The 22,884-nt window shown below is 39.9% G+C and overlaps 2 protein-coding genes across 2 annotated transcripts in view; both read left to right on the forward strand.

Moving 5' to 3' along the window:
* Positions 1–12,658, forward strand: part of tmed4 (transmembrane p24 trafficking protein 4) — a 260,820-nt gene extending 248,162 nt beyond the window's left edge. The window contains exon 7 of the transcript XR_011907920.1: positions 12,647–12,658. The gene's annotated coding sequence lies outside the window, so the exon portion shown is untranslated. The remainder of the gene's footprint in view (positions 1–12,646) is intronic.
* plagl2 (pleiomorphic adenoma gene-like 2) overlaps positions 1–22,884 on the forward strand; it is a 50,761-nt gene that overhangs the window by 18,250 nt on the left and 9,627 nt on the right. Inside the window, exons 2-3 of the mRNA XM_072367962.1 lie at positions 22,015–22,127; positions 22,210–22,693. Of these exons, the coding sequence (XP_072224063.1) occupies positions 22,377–22,693 (317 nt within the window). The 5' untranslated portion in view covers positions 22,015–22,127; positions 22,210–22,376. The remainder of the gene's footprint in view (positions 1–22,014; positions 22,128–22,209; positions 22,694–22,884) is intronic.

The raw sequence follows: 22,884 nt of genomic DNA on the forward strand, positions 1-22,884 counted from the left end.
CTTGTGGGGCCCCTAAATGGGATCCACTGTATGAAAGGTATTTCAACTTCATGTAACATGTTTCGTATGGGGTCAGTGGGTTCATGTGTAATAATTTAGCCTCTATACTTAACGACAAACCTGCATTTAGACTGAGTAGCCCTATTTTTACTTTTCTTTTACTCATTAGGCTTTGTTTGAGGGTGGTCAGTAGGTCTCCCTTATTTTTCACCTACATGGCAGCATGACCGCCACATCTGAATCAATAATTTACCTTATTTATCATCATTCCGTCTGATTTTTTTTAACTCTGCTGTGGTTTGAAGGGGTTTTTTTTTTGGTTGTTTTTTCTGTCCAGTGGTGGAATGAACATGCAGTAAGGAGCTATGGTACGGATGCTGGGCAATCTGTTAACTATTTTACCCTCAAACTGAAACCTAAAACTTTCACAGAGGAGGACGGCGCTTCAAACGGAGATCCTCACATCCCCCCACCCATACACACGCACACATGCACACACATTTAAAGTGTTGGAGAGGTAGTGAGGTGGAAGACCACCCTCTGGCATCCCAGTCATTCAAATGAGTGTGTGTTTTTATCTCTGGGGGCTGGAAGAAAGGACAAGGAAAGTGCTGTGTTAAAATTTGTTAATGAATAACTCCTGAGCTCACCACTCTTTCTGCACAGTCTTTCTTTCTTTCATTCTTGTGATGTCTTACACCTGTCAACGCTCTATTAACTTAGATTGTATGTTTCTGAAGAATTGCGTAGGAGAGATTGATACTACTGGGGAACAGCATTTCACTGCATGGTTGACTTTCAGTAGTTTTCTAAAAATTCTTGTAGGTATGACGGTGCGATCCTTTTCTTATAAATGTTTTAACAACCTATTAAGTGCATGAAAATAAAGACGTGGAACTCCGTATTGTAAGTGGTATAACAGTTCTAGGTATTACAATTGCAAGTGGGCATCTTTGACCTGCTTCCTGAACATTCAAATCCTTCAACAAAAACATAAATTCTTCTAGCTTACAGTGAAATCTGGTGAATTAAAGTCTGGTTTAAAGTACATACATTAGTAGATCGACAATTTCTGTTTAACTGAAAGTATTTTAATCTGTCAATTTCATCTTTATTTATGCAGATATGATAACTTTCTATAAAGCTGCTGCCACCACCGTATCAGATCAGACCTTGTAATATTTTCACCCACACTGTGCTGAAGAAAAAGCTTTAACTTGTGTTTTATTCTGACAAATGAAAGAGAATGGATGTCATGGGTTTAATACCTTGATAAAGCAGTCACGTAACATCATCTGTGTCTGAGGATGGCGTGCACAGATGAGATTGAATAATTTATCATTAGTTTTGCAGCTTTTTGGTTAGAAATGGCTTCTAAAATGTAAAATTTCAACCAGCTACTGGGAGGAGTTCAAGGATCTCAGTCAATAGATAAAACCATCTGAGGGTCATTTCTGTTGAAATGAAAACAAACGACAAGCGATTGGATTAAGTTTAGGTTTCTGTAGATGTAGTATGTGTATTGGTGTTTGTTTTCAGAATGCAGTTTACCCTCTTCAGGCTTGCACCATGTGCTCGTATAATTGCGCAAGTCTCGACAATCTTAGCCCAAATGGACCACTTTAATCCAAGATCCAAGATAAGACAATTATGACCTGTTTGAAAAGCTGCTCCTTACTGTAGATTTTACTGTCATTATTGGCTGTGTTTTTACCCATTTTATCAAGCAGAGTCGATCAGATAGACACTAACAGAGGTGTAGAAGCCATCATTTTTATTCACCGTAAATGTCATATAAAAAAAAAAAAAATCACTGTACTGTAGCCATTCAGCAGCATGCGTCTGCTGCAATCGGAAATGATATCATCAGTCTAAACGAGCTGCAGCACCCACCGTCTCCCTCATGTTTGAAGATGCCATGCTAACAACTCTTCCTATACACTTTAATCACTCCATCACTGTGGTACTGGCTGATCTTATCATCTGACTATCTCCATGATCATACAAGTCATCACATGCACTGTTTGCAAACTGGGCCTTACTGTTCTCAGAGCTTATCACACTTTTGGGCTTTTTTACTGGGATAATTGCTCTGAGGTGATCCCAGCCAGGTGTAACCCTGTACCGAACAACTGACTTTGGTTTCAACGCGTCTCTTTTATAAAAGTCCTTTGGCTTGAGTGGACTAGGACACGGGTAATATTTTATGTTTACCAGCTGTTGGTATGGCCTTGGAGGTACGATCTGTAGCACAACTACCACAAAGGTACTTTGGCAAGTGTCTGTGGACATGATTAATTAGAGAGATTTTGTGGCAACTTTGTAAGAAAGTGATGAAACTCTACATGTGATAAAGGTCAAAATAAAGATTGAGTTTGAAGATTAGTGTGGTCTGAGCCATCAGTAATAACTAAAGGCAACAGTCCTCTGAAAATGAGTGAAAAAGCAGCTAGTGTCAAAAGAAAAACCTTCAGACTCAAGACTTCTGCACGCTACCGTACCTACGCAGCTTCTTCACCAGTTTGCTCTGTACATCCTCAGCAGGCCGCAGTTTTGTGGCCTCCACTTTCTGTGTTGCCGAACGGTAATGGTTCTGTTCCAGAAGAAAGGCTCATCTTTGAGTTATGATCTGCAGAAAAATCTTGTGACGATGTGGGTGTGAATAATATTCTGTCAGGCCTGAAGACCTGAGGCCTTGGTGTGTATGTAGGTTTTTTTTTTTTTTACTAGAGGCTGTAACTTTCAAAGTACAAACATTCTCAGTGCTGTTTTGAACTGAAATACCCCCCAGTGTACTCCACATCAGTGACTGCTGTTTTGAACATCTGTGCCATCTGCCCCTCTGTTCACGTCAGCTGGTTACTTTCTCCTCTCTTTTCATCTCATTTTTATGTTTTGTTACTTCTTTCTCTCTTTCCCTTCCTTCTTGCTTGTCGCTGTCATCAGCCCGAAGGTGCCTGCAGCATCCAATTTTCAGAATGTGATCAAGTTTCCAAAAAAATTCTAGGAATGCAAAGCTGCCCACTGCCCATTTTTCAAGGCCCTGTTTAGGCAAGAATGTTATTTTTACAAGTCTCTACCTTTTACCACCATAACACACACGCAACTTTCATCCTTTTCCCTTCCATTAACCCTAACATCCTTTAGAAATACACACGCAGAATGGGTACAGAGGGAGTGGGCAAGGGTGTTGTGGGGGGCATTAGGCAAAGAAGAAACAAAGCAGAGGAAAATGAGTGGGACGAGGGGGGCAAGGAGAGAAAAAAAAAAGCAAAAAAGGCTGTGGGTCCACTGAAACCTGTAGATTTCTGTAAACAAAAGCCCGTCAAACAATGCCTGTTGTTTTAAGCTGAGCTGACGTTGGCAAACTTAGAGATTGTTTGTTGCTGACCCCATCTGAATCAGGGAGAGCCAGTGGCAGCCCGGGGAAACAAAAGTGACAGAGTCCCAGCGAGTGGATGGACTGGCTCACAAGCTGCATGCAACTAAATAATCACTGTGTGCAAGTCTGTGAGTGGGTTGTGCATCAGTCTTTTCATGCACATGTTGTTCTACAGGGTCACTGTTGAATAGGACAGAATTAACCGAAGAGTGCAGTACGATTGGCGATGCGCCTCATGATACTTAAAATAAACCTTTCTGACTATGACGAAACAGATGTGAGAAGATATTAAACACTGTCTCAAAAGCGATCCTCATGAGCGAGTGTGTTCTGCACTGCTCTGTGTTCTTGTGGGGAAGAAACCCTCCCTCGTGAGGATGGTTTTCTACCCCTGGGTACTGTTCTGTGAAATTGTATCATATAAATCTACCTGACCTTCATTCATAATACTTTTGTGACTAAATCCCCTAGATGTCACGATTAGGAGAAATTATCTCAAAGTAAAAAGATTGAGATTAAGGTAGTTGATGTGGATGTTGTAATTCACTGAAAAAAATCTCAAAAGTAGGGAATATTGGTATACATGCACCCTCCTAAACTATTAATTCAGTGGTTTTGTAGGAACATTTTACATCAGCTTATCAATTTGATGTGGCTTTTTTAATACAGGGATAAAGACAGCAGAGTCTCACAGCATTTGGCAGAACTGGGACACAACTTGCTCCTTTTTTTTCATGTATGAGGACACTAAAATAACCATCAACAAGGATATTCAGTATGGTAGCATGCACATTGAGTTGATCTACATTTAGAGTTGGACTTGGCTCATTGTCCTTGTCCCAGTATACATGCATGGGACGGGAAGTTTACCAAATTGACCAAAGTATGTCAATGCTGCAACTCTGCGGGCTGTATTAAGAAAGGTTGGAAGACTTTCTGATGCTTCTAACTTTCTCTGTAAGTATAGCTGAACTCACTGCACAGATGTTGTGTTTACTTGACCTGAACATTTTTTTTGTCAGATGACAATGTGGTTATAAAAATCAAGATAAAAATCAGCGCTTTAAGTTCACATGCAGTCTTAACTGGCTTTATGAGCGGTTGCTTTGTTGGTTATTCAGCTGTATTAATATACACTTACACAAAAAATGCAAAAAGATGTGACTTTGGCGCTCGTACAGAGCGTTTAGGCCTGTTTGAGTTTAGTTGAGCAGAGACGTTATTCAACCTCCAGCCACATTTTCAGGCTTTGAGAGCTTTCATATGATTTCACTCAGACTGAGATGTTTTCATACATTTTAAAAGTAAGTAATTATAAGTTTTGTTTCTGTCATGTGAACATGCTGACTGTCTCATGGAATCTTTCACAAAAAGTTTTGTGGTGCATGCGTTACAACCATGGTTGTGAGTCAGGAGACTGCCATTAGTCCCTGTTAACCTGCAGTTATACTTGGTTAGGATTGGGCAACTTAGTCACTTGATCAGGATTAATGACAAAATTCTGGATGGTTAGGATTAGGAAACCATCACGTTTTCCCTTAAAACAGACCTAAATGTTTGAATTAAATGTGGTGTAAGTACACCATCTGAAACACTTAAAAAAGTCACATCATAAAGATCATTTGTTTCCATCAGCAGGAATTTTATTTGTCGTTTATTCCCGTTTTCCTGGTTTATGACTAGTATTGCCACTGTTCTCAGTCATCTGCAGAGAACAGATGTTCTTAGGAACTGGTGTTCCGATTTTGGCTCAAAACTGCATAATTAATACGTGAACTATTATGTGTTTTTTTGTATGTGCATCAGTGAGAAGGGCCCTGGTTGTAAAAATGCACGTGTTTGTTGTGTCTGTACAAGCTCTGCTCTTTAAACATGACGGTGCAAGAAAGAGAGGCTTAGAAAGAGGGTGAGGGCTGTTGGCGTGACGCCCACTGGCACCGTGCCCACATCTCCAGCTGCTGTGGAGCTCCGTGTCATGGCCAGGACTCCGTGCCAGAAGGGCTTTCCCCAGATTCACTTCTGCACACACACTCACACACACATCGATCCCTTCACACATCGAAAAACAAATGCACACACATCTTTCATTCATCTTTTTTTTTTATGGAGCTTTGGAAAACCAACAGTTAATCCTGAGCTAAAAGTCTTAACCAGGTGAATTTTTTTTTTATGCTTTCTGTTAAAATAAATAAGTGAGTTTCAGCTGTACTAAAGTAAATATGATTATGGTCTGTTATTTTTGTGTGCATAAAACCTTTTTTTTTTTTATTCAGTTTTATAACCAGGAGCTAAATATACAGATCAAGTTGGTATGGACTTGTCTCTTTTACCCCCTGTGTCACATTTATTCTACCAACATTTGAGATTATCTTGTATGTCAAACTGTTCTGGAAAAATGTTGTTTTATGCTGCCTTCTTGGCTACAACTCCCTGGTCTCGTATCTCCACTTTTTATCCATGCTACACCAGTGGTTTTCCTTGAATCGATAACTAGCATAGAGCAAGATAAAGTAAAAAGAATTTAGCTTATAAAATATTTTAAATCGACTCCAGCTCGACCAATAATATTCATTCATGTAGTTTTTGTGGCTTTGTAAATTTGAATGCAGGTCATTTAGTTGCGTAGATTCACTTTGTGATGGGATTGCTTCAGCCTTCAGGTTCCCTGTGGAGTTTTAACCCTAACCTTAACCCTCTTGGTGCACTTTGTGTTGTGTTGTGGCTGTTTTTTTTGTTGAGGCACGTGATGTGTTTTGGGTGTATGAAACTGAATGAAAGCTTCACATGTGAAGAACGTGTTCACAGCCTTTAATCAGTGCATACTAAACAACAAAAGTTGAGTCATTTCATTTTATTCCACACAAAAATGTGTTTCTGAAATAATATTGTGTTGTCAGAATGTGCACACCTCACGCATTCTTCAAACCACGCTTACACACTATTTTAGAGCAATTTACTCTGTTATGGTAAAGAATTTTTTTTAAATATGGCACTTAAAAAAATCTATTTCAGTTTATTTTAATGAGCTGTTCTTAAAGAGTGAGTAGAGCTAGTTCTGAAGAGTGGCTCATGCTCTGCTGTAGGTTTTCCAAAGACTGCTTAAGAAAACAGATAAAGTTTCGTGTCCTCCTCCTTTCGCCCTGATTCTGATGCACTTTATTTTCATTTATTCATTTTTCTTACCTTCTTCTGTTACTTTTATCATTCAGCAACTTTTGTTCTGCTTGTGATTTCAGAACAGAGACCAAATCAACCTTTTTTTTTCTACTTTACTGATGAGTGTCTAAATTTCACATTTAGTACAACTCTGCTTCTTCTTTGCTTTTACTCTCATTGACAATTTTATGTAGATGTATTGCAAACTGTGTTTTTAAATGCAAATGATGCATGCAAAACTTCTGACTCGTTTTGAAGTACACTGACTTTTGCTGTGCACATTCCGGAGGCCTGAAATACCCGAGAGTGCCTGGGGGCTGAGATACTGCAGTTTGTGACTTTGAGTCGTGTTACATCCCGCAAATGTAGGGGGAGCTAAAGAGCAATTTGGTTAGCATTTGTTTAAGTGAACTGTCAAAATCACTGTGTGTTTGTGTATGTTCAACACGCTCTAAGTGCTGTGGGGCACAATCAGGTAAAGTACATTGATTCAAAATATCTGAATGATGTACATCAGGATGTGATAAAGGCTATTTACGGTATTGACGGATGGTGATATACTGCAAGTTAATGCTGGACATTATTGTGAAGTAGACAACTTGATAAAGGCTACTGTTTTGAGATTAAACATTAAGAACCTCCCCAACCACAAGTTTTTATCATTATTCAATTGGGAAATGACAAAATCCTGTCCTTCAACAGCGAGAGGCTCAAGAGAAAACATGGCTAACGACAAGTGTTACCAGAAAACTGCTGCTCTACTTTCCTTGTTTGCTCTCTGGAGAGACAAAAATGGGACTCAAAGATTTGAAACATCTTTTGGAACAACTAGCCAAACCTGAGAGCATTGAAAATACTCTTAAACTGAGCTTGTCTGGCAGTACTCACATTGTATCGCAAATAGATACAGCTTTAAACGTGCCATTGAGCTGCACAATCAGCAAAGAGAAACACGCTTTTGCGCGTCTTTATAAATCTTGCTAAAAGAATGCATATGCTCATTTCTGCCTCTGTGTGCACACACTTTTAGTCATGAAACTACACAAAGATTTATGCACGTGACCCCTGAAGTGTAGGTAATATATGGCTGGACTACTTTGACACGGACATGCACAGGCTATCATTTTTCAGGGAATGCCCGAGCCGACTTGTTGATGATGATAGGTGGTCAGCTCGAGAGATCCCTTTTAGCACAAACAGCCCCAAATGTTTTCTTTGCAAATTGGCGTCGAGAGAGAGAGAAAGAGGGAAAAATGTCCTTGTTTGTGGAGCCAGTTAATTTTCTAATTAGTCTCGACCGATCTCAGTTATTGCTAAAAGATGTGTGCTATCCAGATGTTTCTCACAACCTCGAGATGCCGGAGACTGAAACGAGTTACAGTAAATGCAGTCGGGGCTGAGATGATGATGGTGGTAGTACTTTGCATCTTTGTTCACATGACATTAGACTGTGATGTGGTTTGTGTTTACAGGAGATGTGTTGCAGTGTGTTCCAGCTGTAACACACACATATGCACAGCGGAAGACTTGAAACTAAAGTGTTTATTTTGATAGGAGCCTCCCACACGCGTGCCGACTGTGGCGACCACAGCAGGGAACGAAGAAAGGGAAATGAATGGAGAGAGGAGGGAAAGATGAGGCTTTTAACGAATGCAGACTGAGTTCAGCGTGTTCAGAGTGGCATGTGATGCTAAGAAGAAAGTGAACTGAAGTGAAGAAAATAGACCTAAAGAGTAGAACTAGATAAACAGTTGTGTTGTCATGAGTTCTGTGCAACTATTTAAGGGTTGACTGCACGGATGAGTTTAGGATAAGTGAATACTGGACACAAAGATGATGATATCTGCTCATTTAAGGTAATTATTTGTCTGACACATGAGTCAAATAGCCTCTGGAATCGAGTAATTGAAGCGTTACAGATGGACAAGGTCCCTGATGGCATTCACATTTAAGCTAATACCTGTGTTGGTGCCTGGAATTCGGTATTGGTAACCAAAAATAATTTTATTTGCTACTATAGTAGCAAGAGTGTAATTTAATTTGAAAGAAATTTGTCTTAAGTGATCAACAATGTTTTGATATGTGATGTCTGTGTGAATAAAGAAAAAACAAAAAAAGACAGATTTGTTTATGTCAATGAAGGAAATGAGAATAGATTAGGTTTTACTGTTTTAAACTTCCGTTATGGAAATTTTAGTAGATATTTTTTAATTTGAGGAGGCGTGCGTCATGACAAACTAAGCAATGTAGGTTTTAGAATTTACGAGGTGTACCTGAAATGGTCCACAATGTCCCATATTTTTTGTCACAGTTTGAGATGTTGCGTTTTGAAGGGATGTCGGATTCTTATCTTGAAGTTCATTAGAGAGATGATTTGAGGTTGAGTTGTCCAGTTTCAAAAATAGAAATTTTGTTTATTGCTGTGAACTTCATATTGATATATAGATGAATTTGTGGGGAAAACTGCATGGATCATCACTTTCCAATGGTCTTAAGCCAACACTAATTTATTTATATATTTCCAGTGACTAACCCTTAGACAAGCTTTCTGTCATTTCTTTAAGTATTCTTCAGGAATAGTTCTCCAGGCTTCTTGAAGGACACTCCAAAGCTCTTCTTTGGATGTTGGCTGCCTTTTGTTCCATTCTCTGTCAGGATGATCCCACACTGCTTCAATAATGTTGAGGTGCGGGAACCTTGTTGGTGCAAAAATACTATTTAATGTCTCTTAAACTGTATTTGGTATTTTTCAGAGATGCAACTAAAGAAATGGGAACAAATTATGTGTCTTTAAAAAAGGCTGCTAGTAACAAAATATCTAAAGATACAATTTAAAGTTGGTTCTCTGCTAAGTTGTCACTGGTTCATCTCTTGAAATGAGCTACCTTTCTTATGCTTGAATGATCCGTATGTCAGTGTTAAGAGGCTTTTTTTTATGAAAATGGACTGGAAGTGAGTAAAAAAAGCAGCCAATGTCCAAAGAAAAACTTTGAAACACCTTCAGAAAGCCTGAAGAACTATTACTCAAGATCATTTTAAAAGATTACAGGAAATTCTGGCTGCTTGATGAAGGATCGATCACAGCTTTTACACAGCAATGTACATCTCACCTCAAAATGTGCTCCTAGGTTCTGAAAATAGTCACCTTTTGAATTTATAGGCATACGCTGCTCCTTAATACTGAATATGTCTATGTGCTGGTTGACCATAGTAGGAAATCCAGCGTGTTGATTCAGTCAACCACCTATCAGAGACAGGGGACATACTGTTACGCTCAGCGGCAAGAGGGACTATGTCAAACCCATCATTTCTACACACTGCTCGCCACACATTTCTGTTCCTTCCTGGTATTTAGTCAGCTGTTGGTTGACTTTTCAGCTGGTTAACATCCTTTGTGGGTGCTTTAATATATCCACATGTTATACGACATATTATCAGCAGTCAGGCTGATTTTGTAGTAGTATTTGTAATTGATTGTGCTCAATTTAGCACACAAGTTAAACCCAAACACCAAACACGTATGCTATGATTTATGCACTGATTTGAACTTCCGTCTGACTTTAAGTTTTCATCTGCCTGAACTGTTTTTAGGTGATTTGAAATTTGTTGGCCCATGCATTAATGTGGGAAGTAGGTGCAAAGAGTTGCACATGTTGGTGTGTGTGTATGTCAGAGTGTGTGACCTGTGGCCTCACTAACGGTGTCAAATAGACAGGGTGGGCTCGGTGCCGACCTCAACAACCTGGCTGAGCTGCATCCCTATCACCGGCTCGATTCAACACAGATAAAGCACACTCACACACACACGCATGTATTAGTCAAAGTTCGACAAGCAGTGCCAGTTAATGTCAAATAAATGTGTCATATGACAAATATTTGGGTGCCTGGAGAGTTTTAGAGGGTTAACCAGTGATGTAATGGATGGCGCCTTTGGCGACACCATGAATGTGGTCTTCTGTTGTGTGACAGATGGATGAATGATGCTCATTGACTTTGACTGTAATATCTGAGCAGATCATCTCCATTTGATTCATTCAAAGTAGTGTTGAGAGATTTTATTCTTTATTTGTGTCTGTATTGTCTTGTTATTGGGTAATATTGTATGTATATGTAATGTATTTTTCCAGTTACTGAGTATGATGAAATCCTTATTGTGGGGCATTGGGTTGATTAACTGTACAATTTGAGGATGTTTTATTGGACCTGAGCAACTGAGGCAGTGAAACCATAGTTATATTTTTATATTTAGTTTTTAGTATGTTCAGCTCCTACAGCTATTGCTTGTTTGGTTTTTTATTCAATATATTCTGTCCTACATGGACTTTTACAGTTATTTTACAGTAAAAACATTACTGCAGTTATTACTATGATAAGAACATTCTCTATAAAGAATTGATGCTTCCTAAAGCATGACCAGCATTATGTATCGAGAAGTGCAAAAGTGGTTTAGTTGTTGTACCAATGAGGGAAGGTCTGAAACACTTCAATATCCATTGATTTAATTAATACAATTTTGTGTAAACATTAAAGGGCCTTTGATGAACCAGTCTTTTAGTTTACGACTGCAAAAATCATGCTCGCCTCACCCTCGGCTGTAACTACTAACATGCTAAACTAGGACAGTGAACATAGTGAACATATTTCCTGCCAAACATAAGCATGCATTGTACTTATGAGCATGTTAGCACATGTACAGTGCATGCACACATGTTAGAAAAATGACGGAACTCAAGCCTCATAGAGATGTTAGCACTCTTGTAGACTCTTGTAGTGAATTCATTATTCCTTGACACATTGAAATCTGCAGACTGCCTCTCCTCATACAGTACAGTGCAAAAGTCTCGATCCATCCCTCATTTCTTGTAATCTTTTAAAGTGGTCTGAAGGTTTTTCAAGCTGCTTTTCACAAAATTTCGGTCCAGTTCATAAATGTTTTTTTTTTTTTTTTGTTCACTGACCTATGAATCGTTCAAGCATTAAAAAAAAAGGCACCTAACTCAGTGGATGAGGCAGTGTTGTGCCTACACATAACAGACAAAGAACCGTGTTTTCCTGTCAACATATGAGGAAAGGATAATGCGTGATTGTTTTTTTAATTACCATAGAGTGAATTAAACCAAATAATGAGAAATATTAGGCATATACATGCTGTTCATTTTTCTGGCACATGAAATGAACCAGAATTCTTTTAACAGACGCTTATCCACAGATACTGAGAAGCAAGGGACAACATTAAAGTTTCTGTAAAGTAGGAAACACAGGTGTAAATACTAATATATTTAAGGGAGAGAGTAGAAGTAGAACAGATCTATTGGTGCATGCTGCTGTTCACAAAGGCGAGAAAGGTGATAAGTGTCTGACGAAGAAATGAGTCTTGAAGAGATTCTTGAAGGTGGAGAGGGAAGCATTTGGGATCACATTTGGGAGCTCGTTCCACGGTTGTGGAGTCACAAATGAGAACAGTCTATGCTGAGACTGTCTTATCCAGAGAGATGAGAGTATCAGACACTGGTCCTCAGAGGAATGCATTTGTCAAGCAGGAGCATAAGCCTGCATTATTCTATAGGCAAGCATTAAAGACTTTGATTCATAAACGACGCCGTGAGTAGCCAGTGGAGTTAAATATTCCAGTCTGACACACGCGAAGACACCAATATCTTTAAGTAGTTCTTAATCCGTTATGTAACAAATCTGATTATGTTATTTTTATTATAGCGTCAATCACATGACTATCGAAACATTTCATTCCAGATGCCAATTAACCAGACCGGTTTCTGCAGGTTCTGCAAACTAATTTGTGGATTGAGAGAGAATTGTTTTGAAAAATTCTGTTTAAAGAATAAATGCCAAAAAAGTTACTCATCCCATCTTCTGAAAAGAGCAGTGTTGGGGAACCTCCAGGAAAAAGGAGTGTCATAAACACTGTAACTTATTTTTGTAACACAATAAATGTCTGTGAAGTGAGCAGAGGTTGAGGTGTGTTCACAAAACCTGAACCAAATGACCACCAAACATCTTTTACTAGTTCCTACTAAAAGAATGTCTGCTTTTAGAGATGCCAGAAGTCCAAAATGAAAGTATTACTTGTGGTGCTGTAAAATCTGTGAGAAACAAGTGACCGTTATGGAAACATAAGCTCTTTTTCACTGGTGCTGCATTTAAGTCGTTTCTTGATGACAGTTGAGTCCCCCCCCCCCTCCTCAGCAAAACCTCAGCTATCTTTAGCCAGGACACTGGAGCAGCGGTGCTGGGTTTAAGGCCACATCCCGGCCCGATGCGGCCAGGGCTAACTGCTGTGATGGGGGAGCGCTTGGCATGACAGAGACTCTTCCTCTTGCCCACCTCACACCACCCTATCTCCACTTGCATGTGCCGAGCTTCTCCCCCGGTCAGGAGAGGAACTGAAACCGGGGTGGGGTGGGGAGAGATGGAGAGATGGAGAGAAAGAGAGAGCCCTGCTGACACAGATGACAGGTTTGAGCAGCTCTCAGTCTTCCTTAATGTTTGCTGCTTCTACATAGCTAAAGAGAAATCCCTTTGCAGTCTCATAAATTCTCAATAATCACTGAGCCTACATAACAAAGCTACGAAAAATTGACGTGTTCACACGAGTAAGAATTTACATAATCTTCTATTTTCTCTTGATTTTTTTTTCATGTGGTTTTACACTGTGTTCGGCTGAGTAGTAAGTTTTCTTAAATCAGCAGCTTGGAGATTCAGATTGATGGCAGATTTAATGAGGCTGTTAGGGGACAGTATTTGAACATACTGGAAAATTAAATATATGATGGAATCATTTTGCTGTGAGTGGGTCTCGTGCTGTGTACAGCACATGCCTGTCCATGCAAGAATACCACAATTTGTGTGTGCGTGTTTTCATCAATTAAACAAAATGCAGTGAGTGAACAGAAAAGAAATGTAAATCAAATCAACATTCGGTGAGATCACACTTTAAAAACAGCATACTTTTTTTTTTTTTGTACGTACTCAAAGTTTTTGAAGGAACTCGGCTTGGAGACTCTAACCACAGCTCTTCTGTGGATGTAGTGCAGTGCGTAGTGTGTGACCTGTGACATAAAACTGTCCTCCACAGCCTCACCTTGGTAGCAGTTTGGCTGTTCCTCACCCAGTTTTAAGCGTCCCACACAGCTGTTTCTGTTTCAGTTAATGCCGGTGTTTCAACCTGTTAAATTGATAATCATTAGCACCTTTTTGGTATAATGGGTTCATCACACACCTGACTATAATCCTACAAAATCTCTGACTTTGTGCAAGAGCACCTTAAGAATTAATGCTGGTTTGGGGATATTGATTTTTATGTAGATTTTTCTTTTGTTTGCACACTTTGCATTTTATATATTGATCAAAATAAACCATTATTATTCATATTATTATATATTATATATATTATTATAGGATCTCTGCATCAGACGTTTGTTTTGCTAGCAAGTGACGGTTAAGACTCAACATACTCCCGTGAAGCTCAGTTTATATTTACAGTAACGACAGATAACTTTGTCTCGAGAGAACTGTCTGGCAGGACTTTGAAGATGAACTTGCTATTCAAAATATTTGTGGCATTAAGAGGAATTTTCGTTAACTTCTTATTAACACGTTCATTTTGACAGTCCTCACATTTGTATTTTGAGTGGAGTTGTATAAAGCGTAGTCAGTGTGTCATCTGCAGAGTGCTCTCAGTTTGAAGAAGCAGAAGTTGTCCTGTCAGGTAAACTGAAGCTAAAAGTTACTCAGGACGAAGTGACCAGAAGAAGTGACAAATACTCAAACATAATAAGTTTCATAGCAGTGCGAGTGCATTATTTTGAGGATATTTACACTGCGTCTCTTCTGCATCAGTTGTTAAGAATTACTCCTGCGCAGAACATCCATGTAGCAACTATCCGCAGTGCTTCCAACAGTAAATAACCACAATATACAGTTTTCTTAAACTGCTGCAGAATTTTTAGGTCAGAGTTGTTTTAGATGAAAAAATATGCTTTTCTGGTGGCCTCTCTATCTGTAGCTTTTAGCTTTAGCTCACCTGTCGGGAAAGTTAATGATTCTGCAAACTGAGAACACTCTGATCGCTGCCCACAGCAGGTACGACACTCGCATGTACTTCATGACACCACTTAAAAAATTAAACAAAATATCCCTTTAAGCCCACAACTCCACAGGGCATTCAAAACATTCAAGTAAAAACTACATCACCCTGTCATTCTACCTTATCTATCCTAATGTTTTTCAGGATATTTTTGTCTGTACTTTCTCTCATTTTCCTTGATGTGAAGACAAAATATACCAAAAAAGAGCTGCTGAACTTGACTGGAACTGTTTTTTTGACTTCACTGTGAGTGAGCTGATGCGGCCACGCTGCCCTCACTAACCTTAAGCTTCCGTTGCTTCTCGCTCGGGTCAATGTGGTTAGTAAAGCATGACCTGCCACCCCGCACCCATCCTCAGCTCTCTTTCTCTCTGGAGTCACTTGACTGGTGCAAAGACCCCTGACTCCACTGCTGCAAATGACTCCAGTTTTCCCTCCCTTTTTCGCCATCCCTTTATCCCTCTCCCATTTTCTTCGCCTGTGTCCCCCACCCCCAGCTCCAGTCTGCTGGTTCTCTATCTTTCCCTTGATTTACTGAATCTTTCTCCCACACTCTTCCAGTCCCTATCTAGCGGCGTCTATACTTCTTTATTTCCGTTTTGGTACACTTCCTTTTGCTTAGCATGCTTGTAATGAGGTTTTTTTTTATTTTTTTGGTCGAATACTTTGTTAAAAAAATAATCACATTTATCCTTTATTTAGTAAGTTAGTGAAATTTGTTTTTTTTTCTTGCCAGGATGGGCATCAATACTGATGAGACAACATAAGATCACTGACTGTCTGATAAAATATATTAAATCACATTTAAAAATGTATAGGAAATATAAGAATACAAAGTCCTTTTACTTGTGAGCATATAAAGCTATTGATGTGCCTTTCAAATGAAGTAACAGTGATTTTTTTTTTATTATCAGAGTTTACACTAACTTTCATGAATTCTCTTGCACAACTTGTCTGCTTTCCATACGCTGCATGACGTTTGAGTCAGTAACAATCATTTCCTATATTTTAGCTGAAATGTTTGTGCAACAGAGCACTTCACCCACCCCCACTCCTCTTCTCACGAGTGCGGCTGTTGTCACCTAAGCTCCGGAGGCTGAACTCACTTTCTATATTTAGTTTGTTCGTATAGCTCAGTGCAGCAGCTTCTGCAGTTGCAGTGTCCTGCTTTGTGGAGCTCAGTTCTGTGGAGGTTCTGGCCCAGCCTGGTATGGTCCAGCATCATGAAAAGTTTGTCAAACCCTAAAACTATTATCACATAGCTCTGTAAGGCTGTGGCAGGCAGCGAAGGGGTTAATACCAGTCACTCAGCATGCGGGAGCTGTGGCGGGCGGGCGGGCAGACAGGCAGTGCAGAGGCTGACCTCTGACCCCTCAGGAAAGGAATGTGGAAGCTCTTTCATCCAGGACAGAAACCAAAGACACCCAGGCGGTTGGAAAGTGGCGGTTCAATTCTGCTTTCAACGTTTTTGATTAGGGGAAGTAAGCAGAGGCTCCATGTGAATGTGCTGTGCAGTGTTTGTTGTAGTGGCATCTGCCATTTTGGAGTAAAGTTCCATCCTGGAGCAGTGTGCTTGTTACTTTGTGATCACTGCAGTGAATGTGTAGTGTGATTAGTGGTTAGAAATGGCTGCAGTTGTGCTGTTTGTGCTGCGGAAAACTGAAAGGCCTCGTTATGAAGCATGGATCTGACCTCGAACTTGCTACCTATGTGTGTTTGGAGTTAAGATTCAAACAAGATGTCCATTTACATGACTGGCATTTAGGAATAAAAGTACCAGTTATTTTCATTATTAATTTCAGATGTCATTTTCCTTAGGAAATGTCAGAAATGACAATCCAAAGTTCCCAGTGTGACTAAAAAAGTGTATGCTTTGTCGGAAAGACTGTACTAAACCCAAAAGAACTCAAAAAGCTTTAAAAAAAGCTTATAAAATTTTCATTTTATATGTCAAGTTAGAGCAGAATAAAGTAACATCACTTGAACCTCTTATTTTAGTGGAATTCAGAAACATATTTTGGTTTAACTATATATTTGGTGAGGGAGTTTGGTTTAACTCCCTTTTAAAATTGAATAAATGACTGTACTCCATTCATAATGCGTGGCCTTGCATAAATAAACACTTAATTCAGTATATCATGATAATGAGTTATTATTTATGCTATAGATGTTACTTATCTTTGTGTGAGATACATTTGTCGCTCCTAATGTAAATTACATATACTCGTAGCTGCAAATCTCTTATGATGGATTTACTGTATCAACATAGACAGCAGGAGAACAGTGGCTAAGCCAAAGATTTTTTTACTCAGGCAGAGCGGGAACAAACTAAAGAAACCTTCTCCAGATATTCAAAGTGAGATGGATAAGGAGTTTAAAAAGCAAAACAAAGGCAGAGAACGGCACCCACAGAAAGGTTAAGGTAAAGTAAAGTGGGGAACCGAAAGTTGCAATAGACCTTTTTAATCTGCGGCACAGTAAAAGGGACTAAGTTAGTACTAATGAGAAGCTGCTGGAGGCTTTTCTGAAGCCAGCTGTAGATCTGGCCAAATTATAAGCCAGCTAAAGGAAATGCGAAGGCCACCACTCATTAAGTCTTGTTGGCAACTTGAGTCTAATCCTGCAACCGACTACGTTCAGCCATTTGCGTTGAAAATGCGTTGAAACAGTGCAAAGACAGAAGCGACTAGTTTTGTTTTGTTTTGTTTTGAGGCAGCTCAAAATCAAATTATTATTCATTTACTATAGCATTTTGAGGATTTTTTAAAAATGTATTTAACTGTAAACAACAGTGGTAAAAGGTTTAAAAATGACAGTGATCAAAATCTATCCATTGTCTATTACCGCTTGGTCCTGTTGAGGTTTGCGGGCTGATGGTCACAAGAAAGCAACTATTTCAAGCCGTTGAGAGTCACAGGTGGGCAGGTCGTGTCTTCCCCTTCTTTCTGAGGAAAATAAAAATGGATTTCCGGCACACTAGTGGGGGTGATGCATATATGAGCAGATTTAGAAGTGGTATTCTCCATGGTGACTGAAAAATAAGTGGGTATACTTAGTCTATGCCAGCGCTCATTGGACATATGGCGGGGTACACCCTGGGCAGGTCGCCAGTCAATCACAGAACAAAATCATCCATTTGATCTAATTTCAATGTTTTGTATATATTTGTTTTGAAAGCTGGGCTTTGTTGTGTATGATGCTGCCAACTTTAAATATATGAGTCTTCTTGGGTACAGTTAAATATTCCCAAGCCTCTTTTCTTTGCTCTCAGACTGCTATAGTCTAATAGTCAAAGTGGAGAAATGATAGACTGAAGCTGAGTTGTTTCAGTGCATTTACAATAAAAGATCTGTTGCCCAGACAAGCCAGTAACTGATTAAGTGGACGAGGCAAGAGTTACAACTTAGGTAGAATGATAAGCAACCTTCTCATTTTCTCGGCCAGATCATTTGCTGATATTGACAAGGATATTTTCGACCTCTCCGCAGTTTTAATTATGTCCCTTTTCCCCCTTTTATTTATTAGTATATTAATACATTTTCCTCACCCATATTAAAAATCCACAATAAAGTATGGTAGCTGTCAAAATTAATCATAAGAAATCAATTAGATTGGAAAAACAAATTAGCTTGCATTTATTTACTTAGTTTAGGCTAGTTTAGATGATAATGTTTCCTATTTTGATTGGATTTAGCTAATAAGTTTAGCATTGTTTGTTTTTGATTGACAACAAGCAGAAATGATTATAGAATTTTTCAAGTGCTCTGAGAACCAAAGACAGGAAAAGTTAGCTAGTTAGCAATAGCTAGGCTTGGCTATCTCACAAGCTAGCTTTTGTTTTTTCTGTTTCCTTTCGTTGTCTGTTTTGCTGTTATGACACTTTTGACAGAATGAAAACTTGCTGCATTATTGTCACTTATAAATTAAACTTTAAAATCAAGACATTTTAAAAGTGAAACACAGTTTATGTGAGATGGAGATGAGACATAAAAATGAAACAGTACTTTACAGTGAACATGCCTGTTTGAATGTAAGAGTTTGATATATGAGCAGATAAAATAAGTGTGGCTGAACTCCATCTAGTTATTTCACAGATGTACCAGTGTTACCATATGAAGTCAACATGTCTTAATGTTTTTCGATATACAAAAAGCATATTTCCTCTTTGTTTTACAAAAATAATTATTAAATCGGTCTGTCTCATCATGATAGTGATCAGTTTATGTTATCTTTTTGTTACCCGCTTGATTTGATTAGTGATTAAATACTGATCAGAGTGATAGACAATATTGTAAAATGTTATTGGTGCAATTCTAGCTACTTGCGTGAAGTATTTCCGTACTTACAACCACTCTCAGACATACAACATAAGCTACAAAGACTCCTGAACAAGTAAGTTTGCACAGAGTTGGATTTAGGAATAACTCGGTGGCTGAAAAAATTTGAGAGGAGATGTTAGTGAATATGAGCATAATAATATTGCAGAGGTCAAAATTAATCATTTAGGCCTAGGACATCCGTGTGTGAAGCTGCAACTCCACAAAGCTCGCCGTCCTTTGTATTCGAGCTTCAGTTAGGTTTATTTCTGTGATTTGACAGTGTAGATTTTCTTTGTTGTACTGGATCTGTCCATCTGTACGTGCCTTTTTATGTGTGTTTGGCGTTTTGTGTGTGCATGATGCTGTAATCGCTGTGAACGGGACCCTGTGTGCTGAGTACAGAGGCAGGGTAGGGCGACACGGCATGGTTCAGGCCAGGAATGTGCAATGTGGGTAGGCTCTACAATAGAGCCGGGCTCCCTGAGGGTGGTCAATGGGACGGGTGTCACCCCCCTGTACCCTCCCTGCTGGGTGATGACCACCACACAACGCTATAGCTGTCAGGTCCTCTTAACCACCCCTGTAAACACGCATACATTACGAAGACACGTATGCATATGTACAAACTGAGACAAGTGTGAGGACACAGGCATGAATGTACCAAAGTGTCTTGTAAAATTTCAAAATTGCACACACAAAACTCTCATGTTTACATGCTTCAGCTACAACCTGTAGATACACGTGCCAGCACCTATATTTCTACATAAACAAATATCAGAAGCATCTGTGAAACCGCTCAAAGCGCATTCCACTCATTTGCTGTTTCTTAACTCACTGAACTCTGGCACAGAAAAGACGCCACTTCATTTCTAGTGCAATCGTCATGTATGTGTTGCACAGCCACATATCACCCCATGTGTTTACTGCCCTTAAATGTGCTCTCTGTTCACGTGACTGATGCTCAAAACACGGCTGACATTGCGATCAGTCTTCTCAACCTTGGACTTAGCTGCTGTGTGAGTGACGGCAAAGGGGGTGGGGGTCAAACAGGTCACTGAGGGTAAATAAGGGAATACAGAGACACCGAGTGAGTTCATCTGCTCTTACAGCAACACAAGGTAAAGTAGTTGGTGGTCAGTAGCTGGTTTTGAGTAACTCCGCTATTTTGACTTCAAAGCTTTTGGCTGTTTTCACCTTCATTGTCAGGAATTTATTGAATTCGGCGTGACAGGTAGCGCTGGTTCTAGGAAGCCCGAGCTTGCGGCGTAAACACCACCCACTCCTCCCCCGATCCGTCACAACCCTCCCTTTACACTGGGGGTGGCCGTGTGTGTTTTTGTGTTTTCCCAAGGATTACAGGAGCCTTATCCTGTTTCATAACACGTACATACATGTACACACATACACTTTCACAAAGCTGGCTTTGTTCACTGTTGTGTCATCTGCAGATGCATGCGATGAGGGATGGGGCTGTATGTTTGCACTTTGTATTAACATATGTTTGCACAAACAAAAGTTTTATGCAGTGACTGAGTTAAAACACTTTTTTTGCATGTTGTCATGTCCACGTCTGTCAGAATTGATGTTCAGCTCCCTCTAGTGAGCTCAAAGGGAGCTTGCTGTTGAAGTGGAATTTGCAAATGGCATATTGATTCAAATTAAACCTGTTGACTTTTGGAGTGAAGCGAATTACACTTTGATTTACAGTTTTGTGCAAAAGTCCCACCCTTACTTTCTTTATATTTTCTTCCAAGCAGTCAGAATTTCTTGTAATCTTTTTAAGTCATCTTGGTTAAGAATTCTCCAGGCATTCTGAAGGTCTTTCAAAGATTCCCTTAGGACATTTGCTGCTTTTTTACATTGTCAGTCCAGTCCAGTCCTTGTACCTGGCCATTTTCAGAGGAATGTGTTATTTTATTTGTTAAGCTACTTAACCCTGACCTGTGAATTGTTCAAGTATAAAAAGGCACCAAACTCAAGGGATGAGCCAGAGATGTGTCTACATATAACAGACGACTTGGCAAAGAACCAATTTGAAATTGTATCTTTAAGCACTTTGTTATTAGCAGCCTGTCACAAAAAGACATAATTTAAAAATAGTAAAAGAAAATAGAAATAAAATTAAAAAGAATTTAAAAATAGCATTTTTGCAGCAACAAGGTGATTCCCAAAGAGCTATTAGCTGTAAACTTGGCATATCTCAGCATGGTGTGCAGTGTGTTTGAGGAAACTGGACAAGTGGGGGACAAAAGAAGAAGTGTCAGGCCTAAAAAAATATCTACAGCAGATGAACAGCATCTGAAAGTGATGTCCTTAAGAAAGAGGAAAAAATCCAGCAAAGACCTGACACAGGACCTGAGAGATGCATCTGGACCTTCAGCTGATCCATCTACTGTTGGCCCAAGCCTCATCAGAAATGGTCTCCATGGAAGGGTGGCTGTCAAGAAGCCATTCTTAAGGAAGGGAAACAGGGAGAAAAGGCTGAGCTATGCCAAATGATACAAGAAGTGGACAGAAAATCAGTGGCAACAGGTCTTATGGAGGGATGAATCCTCCCCAGAGCCCAGACCTCAACATTACTGAAGCAGTGTGGGATCATCCTGACAGAGAACAGAACAAAAGGCAGCGGACATCCAAAGAAGAGCTTTGGGATGTCCTTCAAGAAGCCTGGAAGACTATTCCTGAAGACTTCTTAAATGAATGACAGAAAGCTTGTCGAAGAGGGTTCAGGCTGTGTTGGAGAATAAAGCTTCTCAGAGCAAATATTCACTTTGAAGCTCCTTAGCATATACAGACTTCTTTTTTTGCCTTACATACTGAATTTACATTTATGTATGTTTGAATAAATCACAGCACCTGTTTCCAGTTCTCCTAAGAATATGTATAGAAATGAGGGGTGGTTCAAAGATTTTTGCACAGTTCTGTATTTGAATTGTTAAGCATTTAGTTATTCTGTACATTCAAGTGTTGTTTTTCTTTTACACTATTGTGAAACTGGGGGTAATTTTGTTCACTCACTCTTTGTGTCGATCCTGTTTGCTTTCTCCTCACAGGACAGTAAAGATGCACAGCAGTATTTCCCACTCACCGCCAACCATAGCTGTTGGGACTGGGTGAGGTGGAGAGGACACAGGAGTGAAGGAGAGGCCAGAGTGATTACCAGCAGGTAAGCGTAGGCTTCATGAGGAAAGCATTCGGCTTTGGTTCAAACTCTGATATCAAAGCCTGTCCTTTTGATCTCACTCCAGATTTTGGCTTACCTCAATGTTTCCGTTGGATCGTCGGCCCTTTCTGTGAGCTGTGAGTCACCTCGTATTTCAATAGATCCCGTGCTCACCTGCACCTTGCCACGTTGAGCCTGCGAGACAGGGGAGCCACAAGTAAATTTTCATGGCAGCGGCACTCTAGGGCTGCCATGGCAGCTGCTGCCGCCGATGCCTCACACCGTATTACCGCACTGACGCCGGAGGAAGAGGGACGACGCACTGCCGCCAAACTGTTCGGGAGCGCCGCCCCGCTGCCACGGACAGAGAGAGAGAGAGAGCGAGAGAGGGAAGAGGGAGAAGAGGAGGTAGGAAGAGCGAGCGGGAACGAGTGCCTGGTGTGCGGGTCCCTGTTCGCCTCTCAGGAGAAGCTCCGGCTCCACGCCTTGAGTCACACAGGAGAGAAACCCTTCCACTGCTCACAGCCACACTGTCCCAAGGCCTTCAGCTCCAAATACAAACTCTTCAGGTACTGAGCAGTAATCACTCACCTCACATCCCTTTCCATTCTCAGCTTATTCAGCTGACTCACAGTCTCCAATGAGTCACCTAATTAAGAGCCTGAGAAGTTGATAACTTACAATAAATGAAAAAAGTTTCTCTTAAAAGCAGGCAAACAAGCAAAAATAGCAGCCTATATGTTCTACTACTGTCATTAAC

This window comes from Leuresthes tenuis, unplaced genomic scaffold (assembly GCF_036924035.1).
Source record: "Leuresthes tenuis unplaced genomic scaffold, fLeuTen1.0.hap1 SCAF_16, whole genome shotgun sequence".
Lineage (NCBI taxonomy): Eukaryota > Metazoa > Chordata > Actinopteri > Atheriniformes > Atherinopsidae > Leuresthes > Leuresthes tenuis.